The sequence below is a fragment of the Lagenorhynchus albirostris genome, chromosome 15 (genome assembly GCF_949774975.1).
Source record: "Lagenorhynchus albirostris chromosome 15, mLagAlb1.1, whole genome shotgun sequence".
Lineage (NCBI taxonomy): Eukaryota > Metazoa > Chordata > Mammalia > Artiodactyla > Delphinidae > Lagenorhynchus > Lagenorhynchus albirostris.
Window position 1 is genome coordinate 50,792,751 of NC_083109.1, and position 23,498 is coordinate 50,816,248.

General features: G+C 51.0%; 2 protein-coding genes and 1 long non-coding RNA gene across 8 annotated transcripts in view; 1 reads left to right on the forward strand and 2 right to left on the reverse strand.

The window, feature by feature from the left end:
- On the forward strand, positions 1-19,872 carry LOC132505598 (uncharacterized). Of its 3 annotated transcripts, XR_009535460.1 has the most exons (9): positions 1-233; positions 2,169-2,545; positions 2,651-2,813; positions 5,012-5,210; positions 5,488-5,682; positions 12,642-12,768; positions 13,533-13,671; positions 16,569-16,782; positions 17,022-19,872. It is a non-coding gene; the product is annotated as an uncharacterized LOC132505598 (long non-coding RNA). The 3 variants fall into 3 exon arrangements; XR_009535459.1 differs by lacking the exons at positions 16,569-16,782; positions 17,022-19,872 and adding an exon at positions 14,111-14,359; XR_009535458.1 differs by lacking the exons at positions 16,569-16,782; positions 17,022-19,872 and having other exon boundaries at positions 13,533-14,359.
- On the reverse strand, positions 438-6,970 carry IGFALS (insulin like growth factor binding protein acid labile subunit). 3 transcript variants are annotated; one of them, XM_060123723.1, is made up of 3 exons: positions 3,530-6,970; positions 2,901-3,164; positions 438-2,392 (listed from the first exon to the last, which is right to left on the reverse strand). In XM_060123723.1, exons 1-3 carry the CDS (start codon positions 3,543-3,545, stop codon positions 588-590), a joined length of 2,085 nt encoding a protein of 694 aa, XP_059979706.1. In that variant the 5' UTR covers positions 3,546-6,970; the 3' UTR covers positions 438-587. The 3 variants fall into 3 exon arrangements, with proteins under 3 accessions (XP_059979706.1, XP_059979705.1, XP_059979707.1); XM_060123722.1 differs by having other exon boundaries at positions 2,901-6,969; XM_060123724.1 differs by lacking the exon at positions 2,901-3,164 and having other exon boundaries at positions 3,530-6,968.
- Positions 17,894-23,498, reverse strand: part of HAGH (hydroxyacylglutathione hydrolase) — a 19,231-nt gene continuing 13,626 nt past the window's right edge. For both annotated transcript variants that reach the window (XM_060123743.1, XM_060123742.1), the window contains 2 exons: positions 18,674-18,753; positions 17,894-18,189 (listed from right to left, as the gene is read on the reverse strand). In XM_060123743.1, coding sequence (XP_059979726.1) covers positions 18,681-18,753 — 73 coding nt within the window. In that variant the 3' untranslated portion in view covers positions 17,894-18,189; positions 18,674-18,680. The remainder of the gene's footprint in view (positions 18,190-18,673; positions 18,754-23,498) is intronic.

Here is a 23,498-nt window from a genome sequence, read left to right on the forward strand (position 1 = left end):
GCGAGGAGTGTGCCAAGGATGGATGTTTCTTGTGGGGGTGGGGGGAGCAGGGGTAGAACTGTTGAGGGGTTTGGCCAGGAGCACAGGGACCTGGAGAGTGAGGGTCTGCACCCCCTCTGGCCCCAGGCTGGCCCCAGCAGGAGCAGCTGGGCCCCGGCTTCCCAGGACCAGGCCACCTCCAAGGACGCTGCCCAGCGAGGGGGCTGAGATGCCGAGGTTCCTGGAGGACCTGAGTAAGTGCCCCCCGCTCCTCAGGTGGGGATGGGGCCTGGGGACTAGTGGACGAGAATTGTCTGGGCACAGGACAGGAAGGGTTGTGGTTGGGCATGTGGGACCAAGGCAGCCAGAGGTGGGGCAGGCATGGCATAGAGGGGCCTGCGGCCCAGCCAGCACTCCTCCCTCCCTGAGCTCCCCGCACAACCTCATACGTGGCCACATTTATTGGGTTGCTTTTAATTGATAGTTGGGGAGGCTGTGTCCCCGACCCTCCCGGTCAGGCCCTCAGGGACCAGGCTGGGGCCCACAGGTCCCAGGTCCATGTCCCCTGGGGTGGCAAGGGCCCGTCCAGACCGCAGGGCAGCCTCGGGTCAGCAGTGGGCAAAGTGGGCCTCGCCGATGTCGCGCAGGTCAAGGCCCGAGATGCTGGGGGGACTGGCGCAGGTGATGTTGTTGTAGGCGTATGCGGGCGGCTGGTGGCCGTCATCTCCCTCTGCCATGGCCTGGACGAAGCGGGGCACGACGCCCGGGTGCTGCAGGGTGAAGGCCCTCAGGGCCTTGAGGGGGCAGCCGCAGTCCCAGGGGTTGCCCTCGAGCCACAGGCGCTCCAGGCCGGGGGGCTGCGGCACAAAGGTCCGCAGCGAGTTGTTCCGGAGGCTGAGGTAGCGCAGCCGCCCCAGTGGCGCGAGCACAGTCTCAGGCAGCGCCTCCAGGCGGTTGTGCGACACATCCAGCCAGAAGATGCGCTGCAGGGGCCCCAGGGCATCCACCGATAGCGCAGACAGCCGGTTGCGGGACAGGAGGAGGTACTCCAGGTGGCTGAGGCCCTGGAAGAGCTGGCCAGGCAGGTGCGTGAGCTGGTTGGAGGTGAGGTCCAGCTCTAGCAGCTCGGCCAGCCCCCCCAGGCTCTGCTCATCGATGGCCGCAATGCCGTTGTCCTTGAGGAAGAGCCGGCGCAGCCCCGAGAGGCCGGTGAAGGTGTGTGGGCCGAGGCAGCCCAGGCAGCTGCCCTCCAGGTGCAGGCTGTGCAGCTTGCCCAGGCCCTGGAACGCCTGCTCTGGAAGGTTCCTCAGACAGTTGCCAGAGAGGTTCATGACGGCCAGGTTGTAGAGGCCCAGGAAGACGCCTGCCTTGAGCTCCTGTAGCTGGTTGTTGTTGAGCGCCAGCACCTCTAGCTGGTCCAGGCCCTCGAAGGCCTCTTCCGGCAGCTGCCGGATACGGTTGTAGCCAAGCTGCAGCTCCTCTAGGAAGTGAAGGTCCTTGAAGGTCCGGGGCCGTAGGCCGGCGATGGCATTGTGTGAGAGGCGCAGAACGTGCAGGCCCAGCAGCCCCGGGAAGGTGTCCTCCAGGAGGCCACCCACGCGGTTGTGTGACAGGTCCAGCCAGCGCAGCGCCTTCATGCCCAGGAAGGCACCTGGGGCCACAGCGGTGATGAGGTTGTGGTCTAGGTAGAGCTTCTGGAGCTTGGGCAACTTGACGAAGACATTGGGTTTGACGCTCCGCAGGGCATTCCTGCTCAGGTCCAGCTCGCGGAGCTCACTGAGGCCGCAGAAGAGCGCGGGCTGCAAGTAGGCCAGCTTGTTGCCCGCCAGCACCAGCTCGCGTAGGCTGGCCAGGTCCTGGAACGCAGTGTCGGGCAGCACGGCCAGGCTGTTCCAGCCCAGGTTGAGGTCCCAGAGGTGGGCAAGGCCCCTGAAGAGGTCCTCGTCTACCCGGCTGAGCAGGTTGTTGTTGAGGCCGAGCGAGGCCAGGCCCGGCGTGTGCAGGAAGGTGCGGGCTGCCAGGCTGCGCAGCTGGTTCCGCTCCAGGTGCAGGTGGTACAGGTTCTGCAGGCCCAGCAGCGTCTGCGGCTCCAGGCTGGCCAGCCCGCTGCCCTGCAGGTTGAGGAAGCCCAGGCTGGAGAGGTTCCGGAAGGTGGCCGCGGGAATGAAGGAGAAGTTGTTTCCATCCAGCCACAGGGCCCTGGTGCCATCCGGGATGCCGCTGGGCAGCCGCGTGAGGTTCCGAGAGCTACAGAAGACGCTGAGCTCATCTGTGTAGTCGTCGTGGCCGCAGGAGCAGACGGCTGGGCACTGGGGGCCCTCAGGGTCTGCTGGTGCCGCGGACTCCACTTCCTCCAGGCTGTGGGAGCCCAGCACTGCCCAGGAGACTAGCAGCACCACCAGGGCCGGGCCTCCTGTGGGGAGAGGGGCTTGGGGAGGCAGCACTGAGGCAGCCCAGGATGTAAGCCCAGGGCAAGCAAGACATGGAACCTTCCAGGCCTCAGCCACACACCTGGACCACAGCACACAACTATTTAGAGAAGGCACTGCTGACCGGACCAGAGAAGGTATGGGCTGAGATCTGGGTCCCCCACTTAAATGGGAAGCGGAGACCAGGCAGGACGACTGGGATGTTCTCTGGTTCAAAACCAACTGCCCTTTCCACCCCACAGGACCAACGGGGTGGCAGTGCCTGTTCCAGAGAAAACTGAAGGCTGGGGACCTGACCACTAGGCCGTGTGTTTATCTGCGTCCCCAAGGTGGACACACAAGCCAGGCTAGGCTGCCAGGCAGGCCTGGAGGAAAGTGTGAGAGAACGTTCTGGAGCAGGCTCGGGTGGGTATGCACTTGCTGCCCTGATTGTCTGGACAGTGAGCTGGATGCCCGCTGCCCCAGCTAGACCCCTGACTGGGGGGTACTCACCTCCATAGTGTGTCCGGCATGCACCCAGGGACTTGGCCCAGTGCTGGCGTGGGGAGAGGAAGAGGGTGCAGGCCTCAAGGGCAGATGGGGACCCCAGGCCACTGACCCACCGGAGGTTGGGTAGTGGCACAGGACAAAGGATGCCAGGCTTCACAGCAACAATCCCCATAAGTTCCACTGGGCACTGGGCTGCCCACCACATCAGGCCTCTCTCTGGTCTCTGAGAGTTCCGGGTCCCAGGGTGGACACGCCAGCTGGATTGGGCTAGGCTCCGAGAGGGGACAGAGTGGCAATGGACTGGCCTCCGAGCAGCTGGGAAGGCAGCATGCCCTGGCCCAGTGGAGGGTCTAAGGCAGGGCCCCTGGGGTAGCAGTGTGGGTGCCCTTCCTCCCCTGCGCTGCCAGCCTGGGCCCTCGGGTAGGAGAGGAGGGAGCAGGAGGCAACAGCGATTCTCCAGGGCCAGGCACCCCACCACCCTGAGTGGCCACATTTCCCCCATGGGCTCCCAGAGCCCCAGCCCACCTAAAGCTGAGCCCTCCCTGGGGGCAGCCCCTACCCCAGTGAGCTTGGGGGCACACGGTCGCCGCCCCCACCCCGAAGTGAGTGGCTGGGGCACGTGGGGGCCTCACCTCTCCTCAGGGCCATCCCTCGTGCAGAGCAGTCCGCAGGCGGGCAGGGAGTGGGGCGCGTCTGTTGGGGCCGGCTGCTCCTGCCCTCTGGATTTCCCCACTGCCTCTGGGACAGCCAGCACCCTTGTCACTGGCCAGCCCAGCCTGCTGGCCCCAGCTCCATTAACCCCCTCCTGCCGGGCTGCCAGCATCAGCACTGGGGCCCAGGGTGCAGATGGCACAGGGGACAGGCTGGGGGCTGCATCTGCCCTGACGCATCTTCAGGGTGCAAGGTGGCCCGGGGTGCAGCTCTAAGGGACAACAGGGGCCCATACCCCCATCTTTCCAACCCCCCCATCTTCCCATCCCCCTGCAGGGCTAGGTGGAGCAGAGCTGGGGCTGCAGGCAATACTGGGGGGGGGTCTCCCTTGGAGCAGCCTGTGAGGAGCTGGTGCTCAGCCAGCTGCCCTGCCTGTGGGTAGGGGCCCCTCAGGGGGCTCCTAGGGTCTTCCCTCCCAGCAGATGGCCATGTGGGAGTTAAGCAGGAACCACACGTCTCCAAATGGGCCTGCCCATCTACCCCCGGCATGCTGACCACTCCCCCCCTCCTCCCCATTTCCTAACTGCCTGGGTGGGGTCCTTGTTCAAGCTCCCAGGGGCCTGGCCCAGCCTTGGCTTCTCCCGTGACCTCAGGGTCAGCTGCTGTCTGGCCACTGCCCCTCCCCCTAGCCTCTTCTAGGAATGCTTGGCAGGGCCCCGGCCACTTTGTGTTTGTTTTCCCCAACGTCCTCCCAGGAAGAGAGTGGGGGATGGCTGGCCTCGGGCGCGAGGTCTTGTGGCTGTGAGACCAGCCCCCACCAGCAGTGGGCCCCATCCTGCCCTTCAGGGCTCCTTTGGGGCCACGGCCACCCTGCACTGCACAGGCCCTGGGACAGGTACCCAGTGCCCAGCCTGAGGTCAGCCACAGGTCAGACATGGTAAGAAGGGGTGTGGCTGCTTGATTCAGGGCACCATCCTCCCCTCCACCTGGGGAGCCCTGGGCTCTGCTCTTCCAGATCTGACCACATCTACCCCAGGCTGCCAGGTACCATGCTGCCCTCCAGCCAACCCCTTCCTCCTTTGCTGAGGACCCTTCCTCTGGCTGCCAGACGTGCCTGCCCACCAGTCCCTCTGCTCTGCCTGGGGCGGGGGGCCTGTGCGCGGAAGGGGCCAGAAGGCACTGAAAAAGGCAAAACTGAGTCTGGGGAGGGCAAGGCTTGTCAAGCTTTAGGAGACTCTTGAACCTCTTGGTGAGGCAGAGAAGGAGTCAGGTCTGCCTCCTGAAAGGTGCATGGGTGAGGAGAGAAGAAGTGAGGTACGCAGGAGCTGTCCGGGCCCAGGAGAGGCTGGAGGCCAGCCCCGCCCGCCCCCAACCTCGTGGCGCCCCCTCCCCAGCTCATCCTGCAGCAGTGCCGAGGGGCGGCTTTGTCTTCCTCCCTTTATTGAGCTTTGATTTTTTTCCAGGTCGTTTCTCAGCTTCTCTTCTGAGAAATTATAGATCTGCAGGGAGAAAGTCCACACCCAGAAATTTACACGGTAAACATACATTTACACAGTAGAAAGTGCGGACTCAGCAGGAGTCCGGGGCCATGGGGCCTCTTCACTGGGAAGCTCTCGCATGCGGGCCAGACGCACGTGGACTGGAAGGAGGGTTAGCATTCCTGTCTCCTCACACTTGGAGGGTTGGGGCTGGAAACTTCCTGTAAATCCCCAGTCGAGCTTGTGTGGCAGAGAACCCTTATCGGGACTGTGGCAGGCAGGTTAGGTATTTGTAAACCTTTCTCGAGTCCTGCGGTAGCACTGGTGTTCAGCCTGCTGAGTTCAGAAAAGACCTCTATTCTGGCCGCCCGGGGCCAGCTCTGTCCCTGCTCCCCCAAAGCGGCCAGTCCTGACCCAGGCTGACTACTGCCCTGGTCTCTCTTTACAGTTCACCCCCTGAGGGTCCCCCCGAGGAGTCTGGTTTCTGGTCTTTGTGGAAATGGTGTTGTACAGAAGCCCCAGGCCCAGCCACTCGTGTGCCAAGTCATAGCATCCCTTCCCTCCTTCCTGTCGTGGTGCTACGACCCTGTGGGGCCCTTGTGCGTTCCTGTGGTCCTGAGTGGACCCACTGGGACCAGCCTGTGTCATCCTTGCAGGTAAGGCCAACCCCTTCCGGGGTAGTTAGGGGTCACACCTTCCTGGAGCCAATAGGGGTGCCCTCAACACCACCCCCACCCTGTCTTCTCAGCCCTGAAGGTGGGGGGACAGTGGCTTTCATTGTCCTGTGTTTGTTCAATCACTAATGATGGCAGCTGTTCACAGGGAGGTTCATTGGCCAGTGGATTGTCCTTTTCTGTAAAGTACATGTTTAAGTCTTTTGCTGTCAGTGTAACTTATGTTTTTTTTAAAACTGTATGCTGGATGCAAGCCCCTTGTTAGGTATGTGTGGCCAGTGTTGTCTTCTGCACTGTGGTTTGCCTCCATTCTCTTCATTGTGATTCTGGTGAGAGTTCTTAATTTTAACATGGTCTCATAAGGTGTTCCTTAAATGGAAAAACTGCAAAAAAAGTTTTTTTTATCTAGGCTGATGTATGTATCATGATTTCAGGTCCCGTTCAGCACATGGACTTGAGTGTATTCTCTTAAAATACTGTGTGAACACGTCACTGCCCTACCTTTCTCTGTGACGTCTTTGGGCCACCCTTTCACTTCCTAAGAGTGAGGTGATGCTCGTTTCATTCTTTTTGGTGGGTTATGATCGCCTCCCCACATTTAGTGCAGTGGCTTTCCTTCCCTCTTCACTCCTGGACGCCACCCTTGACATGGTCAGGGGCCGCATAGCCTGGCCCTTTCTGGGCTCCCCCTGAACCATGGAGGCAGAGCAGATCCTCCTCTGTCTGCAAGAGCTTCCAGGCTCTTCGTGGTCCATGTGTTTCCTTGTCTACGGTGGGAGCAGCCTGTCCAGGTTTGACTTGTGTTGCAGTTTGAGTCTTCCAGTCTGTGGACATGGCATAATTAGGTCGTCTTCAGTCTCTTTCAGTGGTGTTTTTGTAGATTTCCATGTTACGATCTTGCATATATTTTTTAGATTTTTTTTTCCTGTAGGTGGTTGTTACTTTTTTTTATTTTTAAAGAAGATGTTGGGGGTAGGAGTTTATTTATTTTTGCTGTGTTGGGTCTTCGTTTCTGTGTGAGGGCTTTCTCTAGTTGTGGCAAGCGGGGGCCACTCTTCATCGCGGTGCGCGGGCCTCTCACTATCGTGACCTCTCGTTGCGGAGCACAGGCTCCAGACACGCAGGCTCAGTAGTTGTGGCTCACGGGCCTAGTTGCTCTGCGGCATGTGGGATCCTCCCAGACCAGAGCTCAAACCCGTGTCCCCTGCATTAGCAGGCAGATTCTCAACCACTGCGTCACCAGGGAAGCCCTGGTTGTTACTTTTTTTTTTTTTTTTTTGCGGTACGCGGGCCTCTCACTGTTGTGGCCTCTCCCGTTGCGGAGCACAGGCTCCGGACACACAGGCTCAGCGGCCATGGCTTACGGGCCCAGCCGCTCCGCAGCATGTGGGATCTTCCCGGACCGGGGCACGAACCCGTGTCCCCTGCATCGGCAGGCGGACTCTCAACCACGGCGCCACCAGGGAAGCCCGGTTGTTACTTTTGATACTATTGTAAGTGTTATCTTTTTTCCTCTTTCATTTCATTTTGTCTAAGCTGAAATATTTTTCTAGAAGTATGTTGGGATAATGTAATAAAGTATTAATTGTGGTGCCTTTACCCAACGATTGTTTCTAAAACAGCTTGATTGATGTACAATTCTCACACCATAAAGTTCACCCACTGTCGATATAAAATTCAGTGATTCTTAGTAAATGTGTACAGCTGTGCAGCCACACGCACAGTCCAGCTTTAGAACATCCCCATACAATCGGTGACCTTCTGTATCTCACCTTTTGCACTGAGCATGTTTTCAGGGTTCATCTACATAGTGTATATCAGTACTTCATTTCTTGTTATGGCTGGACAATATTCTGTTTTATGGATTTGCAACATTTGTTTATTCATTCATCAGATGATAGGCATCTGGTTTGTTCCTATTTTGGGGTTATTATGAATAATGTTGCCATGAACATTTGTGTATGAGTTTTTGTGTGGACGTAGCTTTCACTCCTCTTGGGTAGATTCTTAGGAGTGGAATTACTGGTTCACATAGTATTTATGTCTAGTTTTTAAAAAACTGTTTTCCAAAATGATTGTATCATTTTACAAATTACGAGAATTCCAATTCCACATCCTCACTACTATTTGGTATGGTCAGTTTTGTTTTCTTTTGTTTTTTAGCTCTTCTGTTTCTCTGACAATTGATATTGGGCACCTATTCATGTGTTTGTTGGCATTCTTATATCTTCTTTGGTGAAGTGTCTGTTCAAGACTTTCGTTCATTTTTTAACTGAGTTGACTCCTTACTGAGTTGCAACACTATATATTATGGATATGAGACTTTATATATTATGGATTATCAAGGATAACATTTGCAGATATTTTTCTGTTCGTGGTTTGTCGCCTTTTTTTCATGTTGTCTTTTGAAGTACGAAAGTTTATTTTAATGAAGTCCAAAATTTATCAGTTTTTTTCTCTCATGGCTCATGATTTTGGTGTGGTGTCTGAGAACTCTTTGCCTAACCCAAGATCACAAAGATCTTCTAATCAAGGATTATAGGATCTTTCCATTTACTTACATCTTCTTTCTCTTAGTTTGCAGTGTATAAATCTTGCACTAATTTTGATCATTTCTAAGTATTTTGTTAGTTTTGATGCTATTATGGAGTTGTTTTAATTTCGTTTTCAGACTGTCATTAGTATGTGCAAATACAACAGATTTCTCTTGTTAATCTTGTGTTCTAGGACCTTACTGAACTTATTAGTTCCAGGTATGTGTGTGTATCTGGATTCCTTAGGATAAGCCACATATAGGATCACACCATCTGTGAATAAGGACATTTTTACTTATTTTTACTCCTTTCCAATATGTATACTGCCATGTGTGTGTGTGTATGCCTTATTGCACATCAGTACAATGTTGAGAAGTGGCAAGAGCAGATATCCTTGCCTTGTTCCTGATTTTAGTGGGAAGCATTCAGTCATCCATTGTGAACTATGATGCTGGCTTATGTTTTTCATTGATGCTGTCACAGGCAGAATAATGCTCCCAAACCAAAGATGTCTGTGTCTTTATCCCTGGAATCATGAATGTGTCAGGTTACATGGCAAAGGGGAATTGAGGTTGCTAATCAGCTGACCTTAAGATAGTGAGATTAATGTGGATTTTCCAGGTGGCCCCATTGTAATTACAAGTGTCCTCTAAAGTGGCAGAGGGCGTCAGAAGAGGTCGGTGTGAGGCAATGAGAGAAGGACTCAACCCACAGCTGCTGACCTTTGAAGATGGAGGAAGGAGGTCAGGAGCCAAGAATGCAGGCGCCTCTAGCAGCAGGAAAGGGCAAGGAAACAGATTCTCCCTTAGAGCCTGAAGAAGGAACCAGCTCTGTGGACACTTTTAGTCCAGTGAGACTCATGTCAGACCTCTGACCTCCAGAACTGTTAGATGATACATTTGTGTGGTTTATTTCTTTTATTTATTTATCGATTGATTAGCTGCGTTGGGTCTTCATTGCTGCGTGCAGTCTTTCTCTAGTTGCGGCGAGCAGGGGCTACTCTTCATTGCAGTGCGTGGGCTTCTCATTGTGGTGGCTTCTCCCATTGTGGAGCACAGGCTCTAGGTGCACAGGCTTCAGTTGTTGTGGCACGTGGGCTCAGTAGCTGTGGCTGGCGGGCTCCAGAACGCAGGCTCAGTAGTTGTGGCGCATGGGCTCAGTTGCTCCACGGCATGTGGAATCCTCCCAGACCAGGCCTCGAACCCGTGTCCCCCTGCATTGGCAGGTGGATTCTTAACCACTGCGCAACCAGGGAAGTCCCCATTTATGTTGTTTTAAACAACTAAGTTTGTAATGATTTGATACAGCAGCATTTGGAAATTACAGATGTCCTTTAAACAGGTCGAAGAGGCTCCCTTCTATTCCTAGTTTGTTGACTTTTTATCACGAACAGGTGTGGGATTTTGTCAAATGTTTTCCTTCATCCACTGAGATGATCTTGTGGATTTTGTCCTTTATTCTATGACTGTGGTTTATGTTAATTGATTTTTAGATGTTTAACCAACCTTGCATTCCTGTGATAAATCCCACCTGGTTGTGTATAATGTTGCTGTATTTGGGTTGCTAACGTTTTAAAGATTTTACATCTGTATTCATGAGGGACATTGATCTCTCGTTTTGTTTGGTATCAGGATAACATTAGCCTCATAGAATGAGTTGGGAAGTGTCCCCTCCTGTATTTTCTGGAAGAGTTTGTGAGTGATTAGTGTTACTGATAGAATGTACTAGTGAAGCCATGTGGACCTGAGCTTTCCTTTGCATGAAGACTTCAGACTTTTGTTCAATCAATTTAAGGAATTTGTCCATTTCATCTAAAATCTAATTTGTTGGTATAGTTTCCCTAGTATTCCTTTGTAAGTCCTGTTCATTTCTGTAGGATTGGTAGTGATGTACCCTTTTTCATTCATGATTTTGGTATTTGTGTGTTACTTTGTTGGTCAGTGGTTTTTGTTTTTTGTTTCATTGATCTCCTTGCTAATCATTACTATTTCTTTTCTTCTGCTTCCTTTGGGTTTTGTTTGCTCTTCTTTAGTGTTTTAAGGTAGAAGCCTAGGTTTTGTGAGGCCTTTCTTCTTTTCTCATACAGGTGTTTAAAAGCTATATACATTTCCCTCCAGCACTGCTTTAGCTGCATCCCACAAATTTTGTGTTTTGATTTCCACTCTTTTTGACCCACACACTATTTAGATGTGTTAACTTCCAAACATTTGGGGGTTTTCCAGGCTTCATTTTGTTGTAAATATCTAATTCCACTGGAGTTTGAAATTACAAAGTATACTCTGTCTTTTAAAATTCATTGTGATTTGTAGTCTAAGATATTGTCTATCCTGGAGAATGTTCCATGAGCACCTGAAAATGCTGGTGGAATGTTCTATAAATAGGTTCAGTTGAGTGACAGTGTCCTGTTATCAACTAGACTATTAAAGAATCTCCATTATTTTAAGAGTTTTTTTTAAATTATTTATTTTTGGCTGCATTGGGTCTTCGTTGCTGCGCACAGGCTTTCTCTAGTTGCAGAGAGTGGGGGCTACTCTTCGTTGCAGTGCGCAGGCTTCTCATCACAGTAGCTTCTCTTGTTGTACAGCATAGGCTCTAGGCACGCGGGCTTCAGTAGTTGTGGCACATGGGCTCAGTAGTTGTGGCTCATGGGCTGTAGAGTGCAGGTTCAGTAGTTGTGGTGCACGGGCTTAGTTGCTCCCCAGCATGTGGGATCTTCCCAGAACAGGGTTCGAACCCATGTCCCCTTCATTGGCAGGTAGATTCTTAACCACTGTGCCACCAGGGAATCCCTCCATCATTGTTGAATTACTTATTTTATCTTTGAATTTCTAAAATTCTTTGGTCCCTGACCATTCAGACTAGACATGAGGTATTCATTCCTTCAAAAGAGGGTTGTTAGAACAGAAATCAGAGGAAAGAAAAGAGATTATTGGAACCTTAAAAAGTCAAGATTCTGGCCTAAGAAAATATTCTGACAAAGAATAAGAAAACTCTTTCTTTGAGCTACGGAGCAGGAGAAAGGCTGGAGAAGAAAGGAAGAGAAGGAACCTGATTTTCTGCCACCTCAGTGGAATCCCAGATGGGCCTAAGGGCCCCAGAGCAGAGGTGACCCTGACCTTCGCTGAGGACTGACTGAGACACGGTGGAACAGGTGTGTGTACCCTGGGGACACACATGGCTGCAGGACCAGCCTTCCTCTCTGGATCCACAGCACCTGGGCCAGGCTCTCTCCCAGATCCACTGAGATCCAATTCTTCTCCAGGCCTCTCTGCTGCCCCAACTCAGAACCAGTGTCCATAGAAGTGGATGGTCCAGGAAAAAGCCTCTCCTTTTACAGTTTTACTGACAGATTAATAGTTAAAAGTTTCAGATTATTAGAGAGAGGTGGGGGATGCACAACATTGTGAATGTACTAAATGCCACTGAATTGTTGTCCCTGGTGGTCCAGTGGTTAAGACTCTGTGCTTCCAATGCAGAGGGCACGGGTTTGATCCCTGATCAGGGAACTAAGATCCTGTATGTTGTGCAGTGCAGCCAAGAAAGTAAAAAAAAAAAAAGGCCACTGAATTATAAACTTAATTGTATGTTGTGTGAATCTCACCTCAATTTAAATAAGTTTTAAAAGTTCTATTTAGTAAAATACCGTCACTCCTAAAATCTAAGCAGTGTTACAGCTGGAGAGAAATATATCACATTGGGATAGCACATGACACAGGTCAGGTGGGTGGCTGTCAGAAAAGCAGCAAGGACCTAGTGTGCTGGCTGTGGGAAGTAAGACCACCACCTGGGGGCACCTCCCAGAGAGTCAGGGTAAATGCACAGAGGTGTAGCTTGGTGAGAGACGGAGCCTCCACCCAGTTAACTGAGCAGTCAGGAAATACTTTAAAATAAAAATCCTCAGAGGGAAGCAGGCAGGCACTGGGTCAGGGATCAGGAACTAGTGAAGAAAATGCTTGGGCTCTGTTTATACTAGTGCCTGGGAAGAAACTGAGGAGTTGTGGCAGTTTACATGGCCAGATTGTAGGGCTTCACAACAGACGCTCTGGGAGAGTTTTTACCTTTACATTCTCAAGAAAAAGGATGAGAGATCCCTGAGGAGCTAAGAAAGCAGGACCCCAAAGCCATAGGACAGCAAAGGGCTCAGATAGGAATGGGGAGGGAAGACAAATGCCCACGTCAGAGACAAGAGGACATTACAGACCAGATTTGAAAATGTAGGAAAGAAAACAACTTACCAAAAGCAGCTGAAGAAGGATAGAAGTAACAGCCCTTATAACCATTAAAAAACAGGATCACTAGTTTTTAAAATACCCGCAAAAGAAAGCACAAGGCTCAGACTAGCATTACCTTCTACAAACTCCCCAAGAAGTGAGGAAACGTTCCATGTCACCTTATTTCCAAAACCAGACAGGGACTGTACAAGGAGAGCAAGCCAGCTGCAGAAGTTCCGATGAAATGGGATCTCGCCCAAGAATAAAATGACTAGGCACTGAAAACTGTTGGGATAATTCAGCCGACCAAAGGAGAGTATGTGGTAAGACCCAGCTCCCACTCGGATGACCAGCAAGCTAGGAAGACTTGCTCAGCTTGACAACAGCTACTCAGCCCGCCTGCCAGCCTTCCAGGGACTAGGGTGCTTCCTCCTGGCAATACACCCCCTCTAGTTCTCCCCCTACCCCTGACATCTCCATCTCACTCTCATGTGATGGTGCCATCTCCTGGCTTTGGACTCACCCACATGCTGGAGACATTTTAAACTTGACCTGCCCAAAGCCAACCGCTCAAGCCTGTGAGCCCCTCACAGTCTCCCCATCCTGGGAAATGGATGTGGAGTCTCCCTAACTCATCACTCACAGCTCAGATCCAAGCTGGGACCAAATACTGCTGCCTCCACCTCAGCTCCCACTGGGAACCCTGCCACCACTCCCTCCTCCACCGGCCCTCCCTGGGCTGCTGCCCCAGACTTGTCTCCAGGGGCCCTGCCACGACACACTGAGAAGTCCTGGTAAAGCTCAGCTCTGACCCCGCCTCTGCACAGCTCAGAGTGGACGCCGAGGTCCTTGCATGTCCTGTACATTGACCCTCGCCTGGCTCAGCTATGCCGGCCTCTTGCTCTTCTGCAGACCTGCTCCAGGGCCTTTGTACTTGCTTTTCTCACCCAGATATCTGCATGTCTCATTCTCTCCATCCTCTCATTGTCACTCACATGTCACCTTAGCAAGGCCCCAGCCACTCTACTTAAGAAGGCTGACATCCTCGGCTCCCTCTGTACCTTTTTCTGCCTTATTTTCTCCACAGTACTTCTGTGTGACCTGCTTGGTATTCCACTCATCTTGTCTCCTCTACCAGGACAGAAGCTCCACAAGGGCAGGAATTTCTGTCTGTTCACTCTGAATCCCCAGAGCATCTCAGTACCTGCCACATCGTCAGCATTCAGGTATTTGTTAAACCAATCAATGAAGCCAGGAATAAAGGCCCGCTTGCCTCGGGGAGACATGAAAAACAAAAGCCCTGTTGATGGTACCACAAAGGCCCACAAAAGAAACAGTTACCATCAGGCTGGGCAAGCGTAGCAGGGTCCCCAGGAACAAGGCTGACTGCACTCCTATACGCTCCTGACCCCTGGAGTGATTTAAAACAAAACACCATTTATAACAGCATCAAAAGACATACTACTGAGGGGCCAGAGTCCCCACAGAACCAGCCTCTAGGGAGGAAGTTATAAACCCTGATGGAAAAGTTTGTCTGGTCTTGTCCCTGGTTTGGGGAGGGAGACTCTAACTCCTGGGAGTGTCCTGAGGGGTGGGGACTTCGTCATTTACAGTATAGTGAGCACCTGAGTTTATGCTAATGTAGTGACTCAGAGCTGTCACCAGGGAGCCCCACCTGTGATCAGAGGGTGGAATGGCTGGGGGGCGCTGGAGTTCATGCTGTGGATGACACAGTGACACCCCAACCCAACTGGAATACTGAGGCTCAGTGAGCTTCCTGACGTGCCAGCACGGTGGGAGCCTGCATTCCATGGAGTGAGGGCATGGCTTGGCCACCCAGACCCTCCCCACCTCGCCCTGTGGGTCTCTTCACTTGGCTGGTCCCAGTTTGTATCCTTTATAATAAAACTGTAAAATCGGGCTTCCCTGGTGGCGCAGTGGTTGAGAGTCCGCCTGCCGTTGCAGGGGACACAGGTTTGTGCCCCAGTCCAGGAAGATCCCACATGCCACGGAGCGGCTGGGCCCGTGAGCCATGGCCGCTGAGCCTGCGCGTCCGGAGCCTGTGCTCCGCAACGGGAGAGGCCACAACAGTGAGAGGCCCGCGTACTGCAAAAAAAAAACAAAAAACAAAACCTGTAAAATCATAAGTGTTGAGCTTCCCTGAATTCTGAATCAACCTAGTGAGTTACTGAATCTGAGAGGTCATGAGAACCTCTGAACTTGTAGCCAGCTGGTTAGAAGTGCAGGTGGCCAGGGACCCCCAAGCTTCTGGCTGGAGTCTGAGGTGAGGGCGGTCTTGACGGGGGACCGTGCCCTTGCCCTGTGCTTGTGCTAATGCTGTGGTTGATAGCAGAGTTGCCCTGCACACACAGCATCAGAGACCCAAGTGGATGGATGGATAAGCAGCGTGTCATAATTGGAAACTCCCCACGTCACAAAAAAGTCACTTCTTCCCAATCTAACAAGTCAACATTATTCCAGTCCAAATCCCAGACATAAATACCCTAATCTTTATACATAAGAGCAAAGGGCCAAGACTCTCCTGATGAGGTTGGGCAGCATTCCTGGAATTGAAGGTCCTAAAGCTGTTGTAACAGGGAATGTGGGGCCAGCGTCAGGACAGACAGACATACCAGTGGGATGGAGAGCCACAAAACAGGTCTGGACCCCTGGATGCTGGCTCACCACAGCTAGCAGTGCAGAGGGGGTGGGATATCAGGTGTCTGTCTCCCAGACACCAGCATAAACAGCTCAGTCACAAGAATCACAAACCTGAGTGTGAAAAGCAAAACAAAAAACTACTGGATGAAACTATAGGAAGGCATCAGAGGTGGGAAAGAGTTATTACACAGGACACAAAAGCATTTATCATGAAGGAAAAAATATACATTTGACTACGTTAAGAATTTCTTCAACAAGACACCAGTGTGAAGCCACAACAAACTAGCAGGAAACTGCAAACACACAGAACCAAAGAAATCATAAAATATGCAACATGAAACAAAGAACTCCTAACTGATCAGTAAGAAACAAAAACCTGGTAGAAAACCCAGGAACAAACCTAAGAGGCAGCCCCCAGGTGAGGAAATCCAAGTGGCCAATAAGCGTGTGGAAAGCAGTCAACCTCCCCCCCACCCCCGAACCAGGTAAACACCCGTGAAACCTCCACAAAGTGCCATCCACACCCACAGATCAGCGAAAACAAAGGTGTCTGACAGTGGGTGTGGCAGGCGTCTGCAAGCACAGTGGGAGATGCTCTCCAAGAATGAAATCCCACTTGCCCAGCGCAGCAGCCGGAGCCTGGATGAGAGCGCTTCAGAGCCCATGTCGCAGACACACGACACAGGGCACCAGACATAGCTCTGAGAACTCGCCCCATAGCCCGGCAGCAGCGTCATCACCAAGGGTAAAACATGCAAAGTGGGGCTTCCCTAGTGGCGCAGTGGTTGAGAGTCCGCCTGCCGATGCAGGGGACACGGGTTCTTGCCCTGGTCCAGGAAGATCCCACGTGCCGCGGAGCGGCTGGGCCCGTGAGCCATGGCCGCTGAGCCTGCGCGTCCGGAGCCTGTGGTCTGCAACGGGAGAGACCACAACAGTGAGAGGCCCACGTACTGCCAAAAAAAAAAAAAACATGCAAAGCGAAATGCCCACTCTTGAAAGCTCTGGGCTCTTGGAGGACAAGGAGTGACTGCCTTGTCCTGTGGCCTCGGAAGCAGGGTGGTGGGGTGCGTTTTTCTTTACGTTTCTTTAGATGAGGGACGCAGGACTAGGGTGGACACCAGTGGGAAAGGGGGCTTTTGGCAGCTGGTTCCAAGGAGAAGCACTCACCCCTAGTGCAGGTGCTATGCTGCTGGTGGAAACTAGCGAGGAGCTCAGTGTCCCTGGGGAGGGGCTGCCAACAACATGAGCCACCTGGGGGGATGGGCACAGCACCCACAGGTCCACAGTGACCCTCGGGCATCGCAGACCGAGGCCTCAGCATGTCCTGAGACGCCTGCACCTGCACGTCCAGTCGCTGGTACAAAGCCACGAAACAAAGCACCAGCAGGACCCGTGCAGACCCCACTCCATGACACCCTGGGGGTGGGGGCTGCTGCTCACAGGGAGCTTTGGTTCCACCTAGAACATCATCGTCTTTGGAGAAGCCCACACAGGCAGCTGCGGAGTGACACGGGCCCATGCTTGGCCAGGACAGGGACCTGAGGAATCCAGGGGGGCGGCGACAACCACGCTGCATCATGACCCATCTGTATGAGGCGTACAGGGGGGTGACATCAACAGCAGCAGCAGCGGGCCTCAGCTGGACAGGAAGTGTTCAGTGAGCATCACCACATCAGGTGAGACCCAAAGACTTGAGCACCCGGCTCAGCAAGCAGAGCCTCACAGACCCTGGGTCTGTTCTCATCACAGACCAAGGCAATATGGAGAATCTCCAGATCCAGAAATGAGTTGGTGGGGAGGGCTCCCCGCAGCCCTTCCTGCCCCCACCGTTCCCCAGTCTCATCCTGTCCTCCTCGCGCCTCGGGGCCCTGGATGCCCCCGTGACCCTCTGGGCCCACCCTCCCCATCCCCCCAGCTCGGACCTCCCGCCGGCTCTGCCTGAGATGTGAGGCGGGGTAACCAGGACCAGCCTGAGACTGCAGGAGAGGAGCCAGTTCCCAGGATGGCCAACCAAGAGCAGAAGGAACAGCTACAGAGCAGGGACACCACATCACAATCTCAACAGCAGGCTCCCTGCACACTGCCACCAGGAGGAAGGACTCGGGGCCTCTCCCTGCCAGGGGCCCAAGAGGCCCGCCCCCAAGCAGGGGCGGCGCAGTGCCAGCAGTGGTGCTGACGCCACATAGGCGCCCAGGGCATCCTCACCGCACACAGATCCCTCCCGTCAGCTCCTCTGCCCACACGAGGCACAGTGCCCCACACTGGTTCCTAGGAACATCCCCGGAACTGGCCAGCCTTTACAGGGACGAGTATGCAGAGCTTGGAGCTCCTCGGGTACCACATGCCACAGCCTCCCAGCCTGTACTCTCCCTGCCCAAGCCCCCAGACCCAGCCCCACACTGGAGGCAGCTCTTCAGCATCACCCCAGCCCAGGTAGGTGCTCTGGGCCTGCCCGGCCCTGGAATTCCACTGCACATCAACACAGACACGAGAACATGATGATGTCATCAAACATTAGAGAATGACTTCCTCTAGAGGTAGCTGGGGGAGGGGGTAGGAGAGGGAGGGGACGATGCCAGGTAAGGGGAGTGTGCCCCTCCCAGGGGCCTTCTTCTGGTAAGCACGGACTTTGAACCAGGGCGTGCCGGCCTCACCGGGGGCAGGGCGGGTACGACTCTTACTGGGGCATCATATGGGGGCTCACACGGCAACCATGGGGGCCCCATGGAAAGGCTGGAGACAACACAGTCTGCAAGCAGAGCTTCCGGGAATAAACACTTTCTAAACTTCTTCTCTTATAAATATGTATTAGAACATTTGATAACACAAGCAAAATGTTCTGAAATTAATTTAAAATTAAACTGTGACTGAATTTCCTGCACTCCTAGCCAGAAATTCACCTAACACATCTGAATACCCAAATGTGGTTGAAGGTGGCCGCAGCTGCAGCAGCAGCCTTGGACACCCAGGCCCCGCAGCCACCTCAGTCCCGCGGCACCTTGAACTGGTCCTTCTCTTTGCGGATGGCCCTCATGGTGGTCACAGGGTCCATCTCACCTGCATGCTGCTGCACAGTCTTCTCCCTGCGGAAGCCAAGCACCAGGCTGCAGGCCGCACCCTGCACCCGCGGACCCACCACCCCTCCCATGGCACCAGGGAAGAAAAGAGCCTGTAGGAGGCGGGACGTTCTTAAAAATGAAGTGTGACAGCCAACGGCCAACTCAGGTGTTTCTAACTGTTGGAAACATGCTGGCCGAGCCAGTCCTGCTGGTGACCTGGAAAGCGGGGACACCAACTCCACGCTGGCATCCGGCACTGCCCAGCGCCTAGAGGCTCCCCAAGCACAAGTCTCGTCCACCTATGGATCCAGACTCCAGGGTCAGAAAGGACCCTACACCCTAGCCAGGGCGTCAAGAAAAGCGTCCCCCTTTAAGAAGAGATGTCTCATTCTTTGGCAACACTTTAAACAGAGATTTCAGGGCAGCCTCCTCTCCCACCCGGGCTCTTCAGGAGTCGGGGTGGTGGAGGCGGAGATGCCCGAGGACAGCGTGGGACCCGCTCCCTCACCTCACTCTCATGAATGGGTTGTAGGTGAACTCCTCTGCAATGGTGGATGGCACTGTGGGCTCCCCGATGCTGTACTTCTCCTGCAAGAAAAGTGGGTCCCTTTAATGCGGAAATTTCTAAAGCTGACACTTCAAAAAGCCTCCTAATGGTCTTCCAATGTCGTCCGACTGAGAAGATAAAGTGAGCAGTGGGTCAGTACCAGGACAGGCCCTTCCCCGCCCGCGGAGAAGAGATGCGAGTGCTCTAGCTGCCACCAACAACCTCTCTCCTTCCCTTGCTGTCTTGGAGGTGCAGGGGCACAAGGAGCTTTCTTTTCATTAATACAGAAGTCATAACTAGCAAAAATGCAGAAGACAGAAAAGAAGAAAACATAGCCCTACCCCCAAGACAGCATGTGGGTCGTGAGCACCTCACTGCCAGGAAGAACAGCAAGGCAACAGGTTCCCGGGGTCCCTCCCCTGCGGTGACAGCCCCCCAGAGGGTAGCTCTCATCACAGGGTGTTCAGGCAGCTTGTCACCTCCACTCAGGACCAGGATGGCCTTGCTTCTAATCAACACTGACCAGGGCAGGCGGAGAGAAGACGCATACTGGGACATCTGGCCAACTGTTCACTCCTATAGAAATGCCTACAGGAAGGAGGTCAGAGTTAACAGCTGGGGGTTTCCACCCTGCCCACAGCCCCTGCCCTGCTACTGCTGGGCTCACCCTGAGGGCCACAGGGCCAGTGATTGGACAGCCACTGTCAGCACCCACACCCAGGCTTCCTGACCATCAGGGGCCCTCAGACCCAAAGGTCCCAATCCCACCCACACTGTGAGCAGTGGCATCGAGAAGTAATCCTTTAACCGCTGGAGGTGGGTCAAGTTGGAGTCTGGTGGGAGGTCAAGATGAAGGCTTAGGGACTTCCCTGGTGGCGCAGTGGTTAAGAATCCGCCTGCCAGTGCAGGGGACACAGATTTGAGCCCTGGTCCGGGAAGATCCCACATGCGGAATAACTAAGCCCGTGCGCCACAGCTACTGAGCCTGCGCACCACAATTACTGAAGCCCATGTGCCTAGAGCCCATGCTCCACAACAAGAGAAGCCACCAAAATGAGAAGCCTGCGCACCACAATGAAGAGTAGTCCCCGCTCACCGCAGGTAGAGAAAGCCCGTGCAGCAACGAAGACCCAACACAGCCAAAAAATTATTTTTTTTAAAAAAAAAGATGAAGTGAGTCATAGCCGCTGAGCCTGCGCATCCGGAGCCTGTGCTCCGCAACGGGAGAGGCCACAACAGTGAGAGGCCCGCATACCGCAAAAAAAAAAAAAAAAAATGAAGGCTTATTGCTAATCTCTGAACTTTCCCTTCTGGTGAAAACAAGCATAGAATGTTTTATAATATTCCCTGCACTTCCTCCGATATTCTCACTCCTCCTAAGAAATCTTCCTCCACCTTTTATGAAGGAAGAAAACCACTGAATTATTCTAAGGATAATTTTAAAACAGGTCCTTGTAGGCATAGTTGGGGGAGTGTAAACTGTCATAACCTTTTGGATTATCTATTAAGATAAGCGTTAACATGCAGAGACTTTTCCTACAGAAGTATGAAGCACACAAATGTAAAGACTTACATTTGAGGATGTTGTTCACTGTAGCACAATTTATAAGAGCAAAAATGTTGGAAAGTCTAACTGTTCTCCCTAATTGTATTGGTAAAATGATTTACGGTTGACATCCACACATTAGTATGTTTTACTTATTAAAAAGAATGAAAGTAAGATGGATAAATAGGCAGTGATAAAATTAGTAAAATGTTACTAGAAAGGTGTTAGGTATATGACTGTTCACTATGAAATTCTTTCATCTTTTCTGTATGTGTGAAAATTTTCATAATAAAAAGTTGAAAAAGCTAAAAAACAGTTTAACACAGTTCAGTATAACCTATGTGTCAAAGAAGAAATCACAAGGGATATATTAAAATATTTCAAATTGAAGATAATGAAAATAAAACATGTCAAAATTTGTGCTGCTAAAAGCAGTACTTGGGGGTAAGTTTTTAGCTTTAAGTGCTTATATTAGAAAAGAAAAAAGATCTAAAATCAATGACTGGGACTTCCCTGGTGGCACAGTGGTTAAGAATCTGCCTGCCAATACAGGGGGACATGGGTTTGAGCCCTGGTCTGGGAAAATCCCACATGCCATGGAGCAACTAAGCTAATAATTATAAAAATAATTATTTTTATTAAAAAATAAAATCAATGACCTTGGGTTCCATACTAAGAATCTATAGGGCTTCCCTGGTGGCGCAGTGGTCGAGAGTCTGCCTGCCAATGCAGGAGACATGGGTTTGTGCCCCAGTCCGGGAAGATCCCACATGCCGCGGAGCGGCTAGGCCTGTGAGCCATGGCCGCTGAGCCTGCGCATCCGGAGCCTGTGCTCTGCAACGGGAGAGGCCACAACAGTGAGAGGCCCGCCTACCGCCAAAAAAAAAAAAAAAAAAAAAGGAAGAACAAAGCAAATCCAAAGTAAGTAGAAGGAAAGAGTTTTTTAAACTTTATCTTTTTAAGAACAGAAATCAGTGCAATGGAAAAACAAACAAGGAAAATTAAGGCAAAAGTTATGCTTTGAAAAGATCAACAAAATTGATAAGAACAATGAAAAAAATTGGCAACATCAGAAATGAAAGAGGGGCAATTACTACAGATCCAACAAATATTGGCGGTGGGCGGCAGGGGGGTTGGCGGTTTAAGTCATATTGATCTAACAGTAAAAGCTAAAACTATAAAGGTTCCAAAAGAAAACACAGGAGGTTTCTTTGACCTTGGCAAAAGCAAAGATTTCTTAGATGGGAGATAAAAAGTATAAACCACAAAAGAAAATTAATATGCTGGACTTCATCAGAATTTAAAATGTTTGCTCTTCAAAAGACACTGTTGAGAAAACAAAAGGCAAGTCACAGAATGGGAGAAACTATTCACAATACACATATCTGAAAAAGGACTTGTACCTATACTTTAAAAAAAAACATTATTCAATAATAAGAAGACAATCCAGTTTTTTAAATAGGCAAAAAATCTGAACAAACACTTCACAAAATGGCCAACAGGCACATGGAAAGATGTTCAACATTATTAGGCACTAGGGAACTGCAAATTAAAACCATAATGAAACACTACTACACACCCATTAAAATGACTAAAATTAAAAAGACAGACAATACCAAGTGTTGTTGAGGATGTGGAACACCTGGAACTCGCATACTTTGCTGGTGGGAACGTAAAACAATACATTCGCTCTTTAGAAAACAGCCTGGCAGTTTCTTTACAAGTTTCAACTTGGGACTTCCCTGGTGGTCCAGTGGTAAAGAATCCGTCCTGCAATGCAGGGGATGTGGGTTTGATCCCTGGTCAGGGAACTAAGGACCCACATGCCATGGGACAACTAAGCCCATGCGCCACAACTACTGAGCCCGTACGCCTCAACTAGAGAGCCCCACATGCCGCGAACTACAGAGCCCATATGCTCTGAAGCCCATGTGCCACAACTACAGAGAGAAAACCCCCATGCCGCCAGAGAGAAGCCCGCGCACTGCAATGAAAGATCCCATGTGCCGCAACTAAAGACCCAATGCAGCCAAAAATTAAAAATAAAATAAATTTTAAAAAAGACTGAACAAGTTTCGACTTAATACATACACCTAATACAACCCCGCCATTCCACTCCTAGATATTTACTCAAGAGTAATTAAAACATATGTCACACAAAGACTTGTACACAAACGTTCATAGCAGCTTTATTCACAATGGCCAATAACTAGAAACACAAATGTCTATTGACAGGTGAATGGATAAACAAAATGTGGTATAACCAAACAAAGGAATACTACCTGGCAGTGAAAAGGAATGAACTGATACATGTAGCAACATGAATGAATCTCAAAATCATTCTGCTGAGTAAAAAAAGATGAAAGAGTACATACTGTATAGTTCCATTTATATGAAGTTCTAGAAAATGTGAACTAAGTTCTAATGGCATACTGGAGCAGGGCAGAGAAAATGAGGCATGAGGAAGTTCTGGGGGGTGATGGAAATGTTATGTATCTTAAATATAGTGGGAGTTGTTTAATTGGTATATACATCTGTCAAAATTCACTCAATTGTTCACTTCAAATGGATGCAATTTATTACATGTGAACTAAACCTCAACAAGCTTGATAATAAAAAGGGAAACTATGAAAACTATGCCAGTAAATTTGAAAACCTTGATGAAATGGACAAATTCCTTGAAGATACTAGTTGCTAACAAAACTGACTCAAGAAAATATAAAAATCTAACAGCCCCACACAAATTAAAGACATTAATTCATATGTCTTTATGAATTATGTCTCATAATTCATAACAAAAAAATCTTTCCACAAAAAAGAATTCAACGTCCAGAATGCTATGTCAGTGAATTCTAACAAACACTAAAGGAAGAAATAATAACAAACATAGAAAAACTCTTTCAGAAAATAGGAGGAAGCACTTCTAACTCATTTTATGAGGCCAGCATTACCCTGATATTAGACAAAGACATTACAAGAAAATAAAACTACAGACCAATATCCCTTATGAACACAGACACAAAAATAGACACCATGACTAAGGTTTATCCAGAAAGCAAGGTTGGTTTAACATTTGAAACCAAGTGATATACTTCACCAGATTAAAAGAGTAAGGGAGAAAAAAAATGTATGATTACATAATAGATGAAGAAAAATCATTTGACAAAATTCAACACCCCACTCATGACAAAAACTCTCAAAACCAGGAATATATGTGAACTTCAACAACTTGATAAAGAA

Excerpts from the sequence above, each read along its gene's own strand:
- IGFALS (XM_060123722.1), bottom strand. The coding sequence starts at position 3,399 with ATGGGGGAAATGTGGCCACTCAGGGTGGTGGGGTGCCTGGCCCTGGAG. Across the intron at positions 2,393-2,900 it reads ATGCCGGACACACTATGGAG|GAGGCCCGGCCCTGGTGGTG; the intron begins GTGAGTACCCCC and ends CTCTCCCCACAG.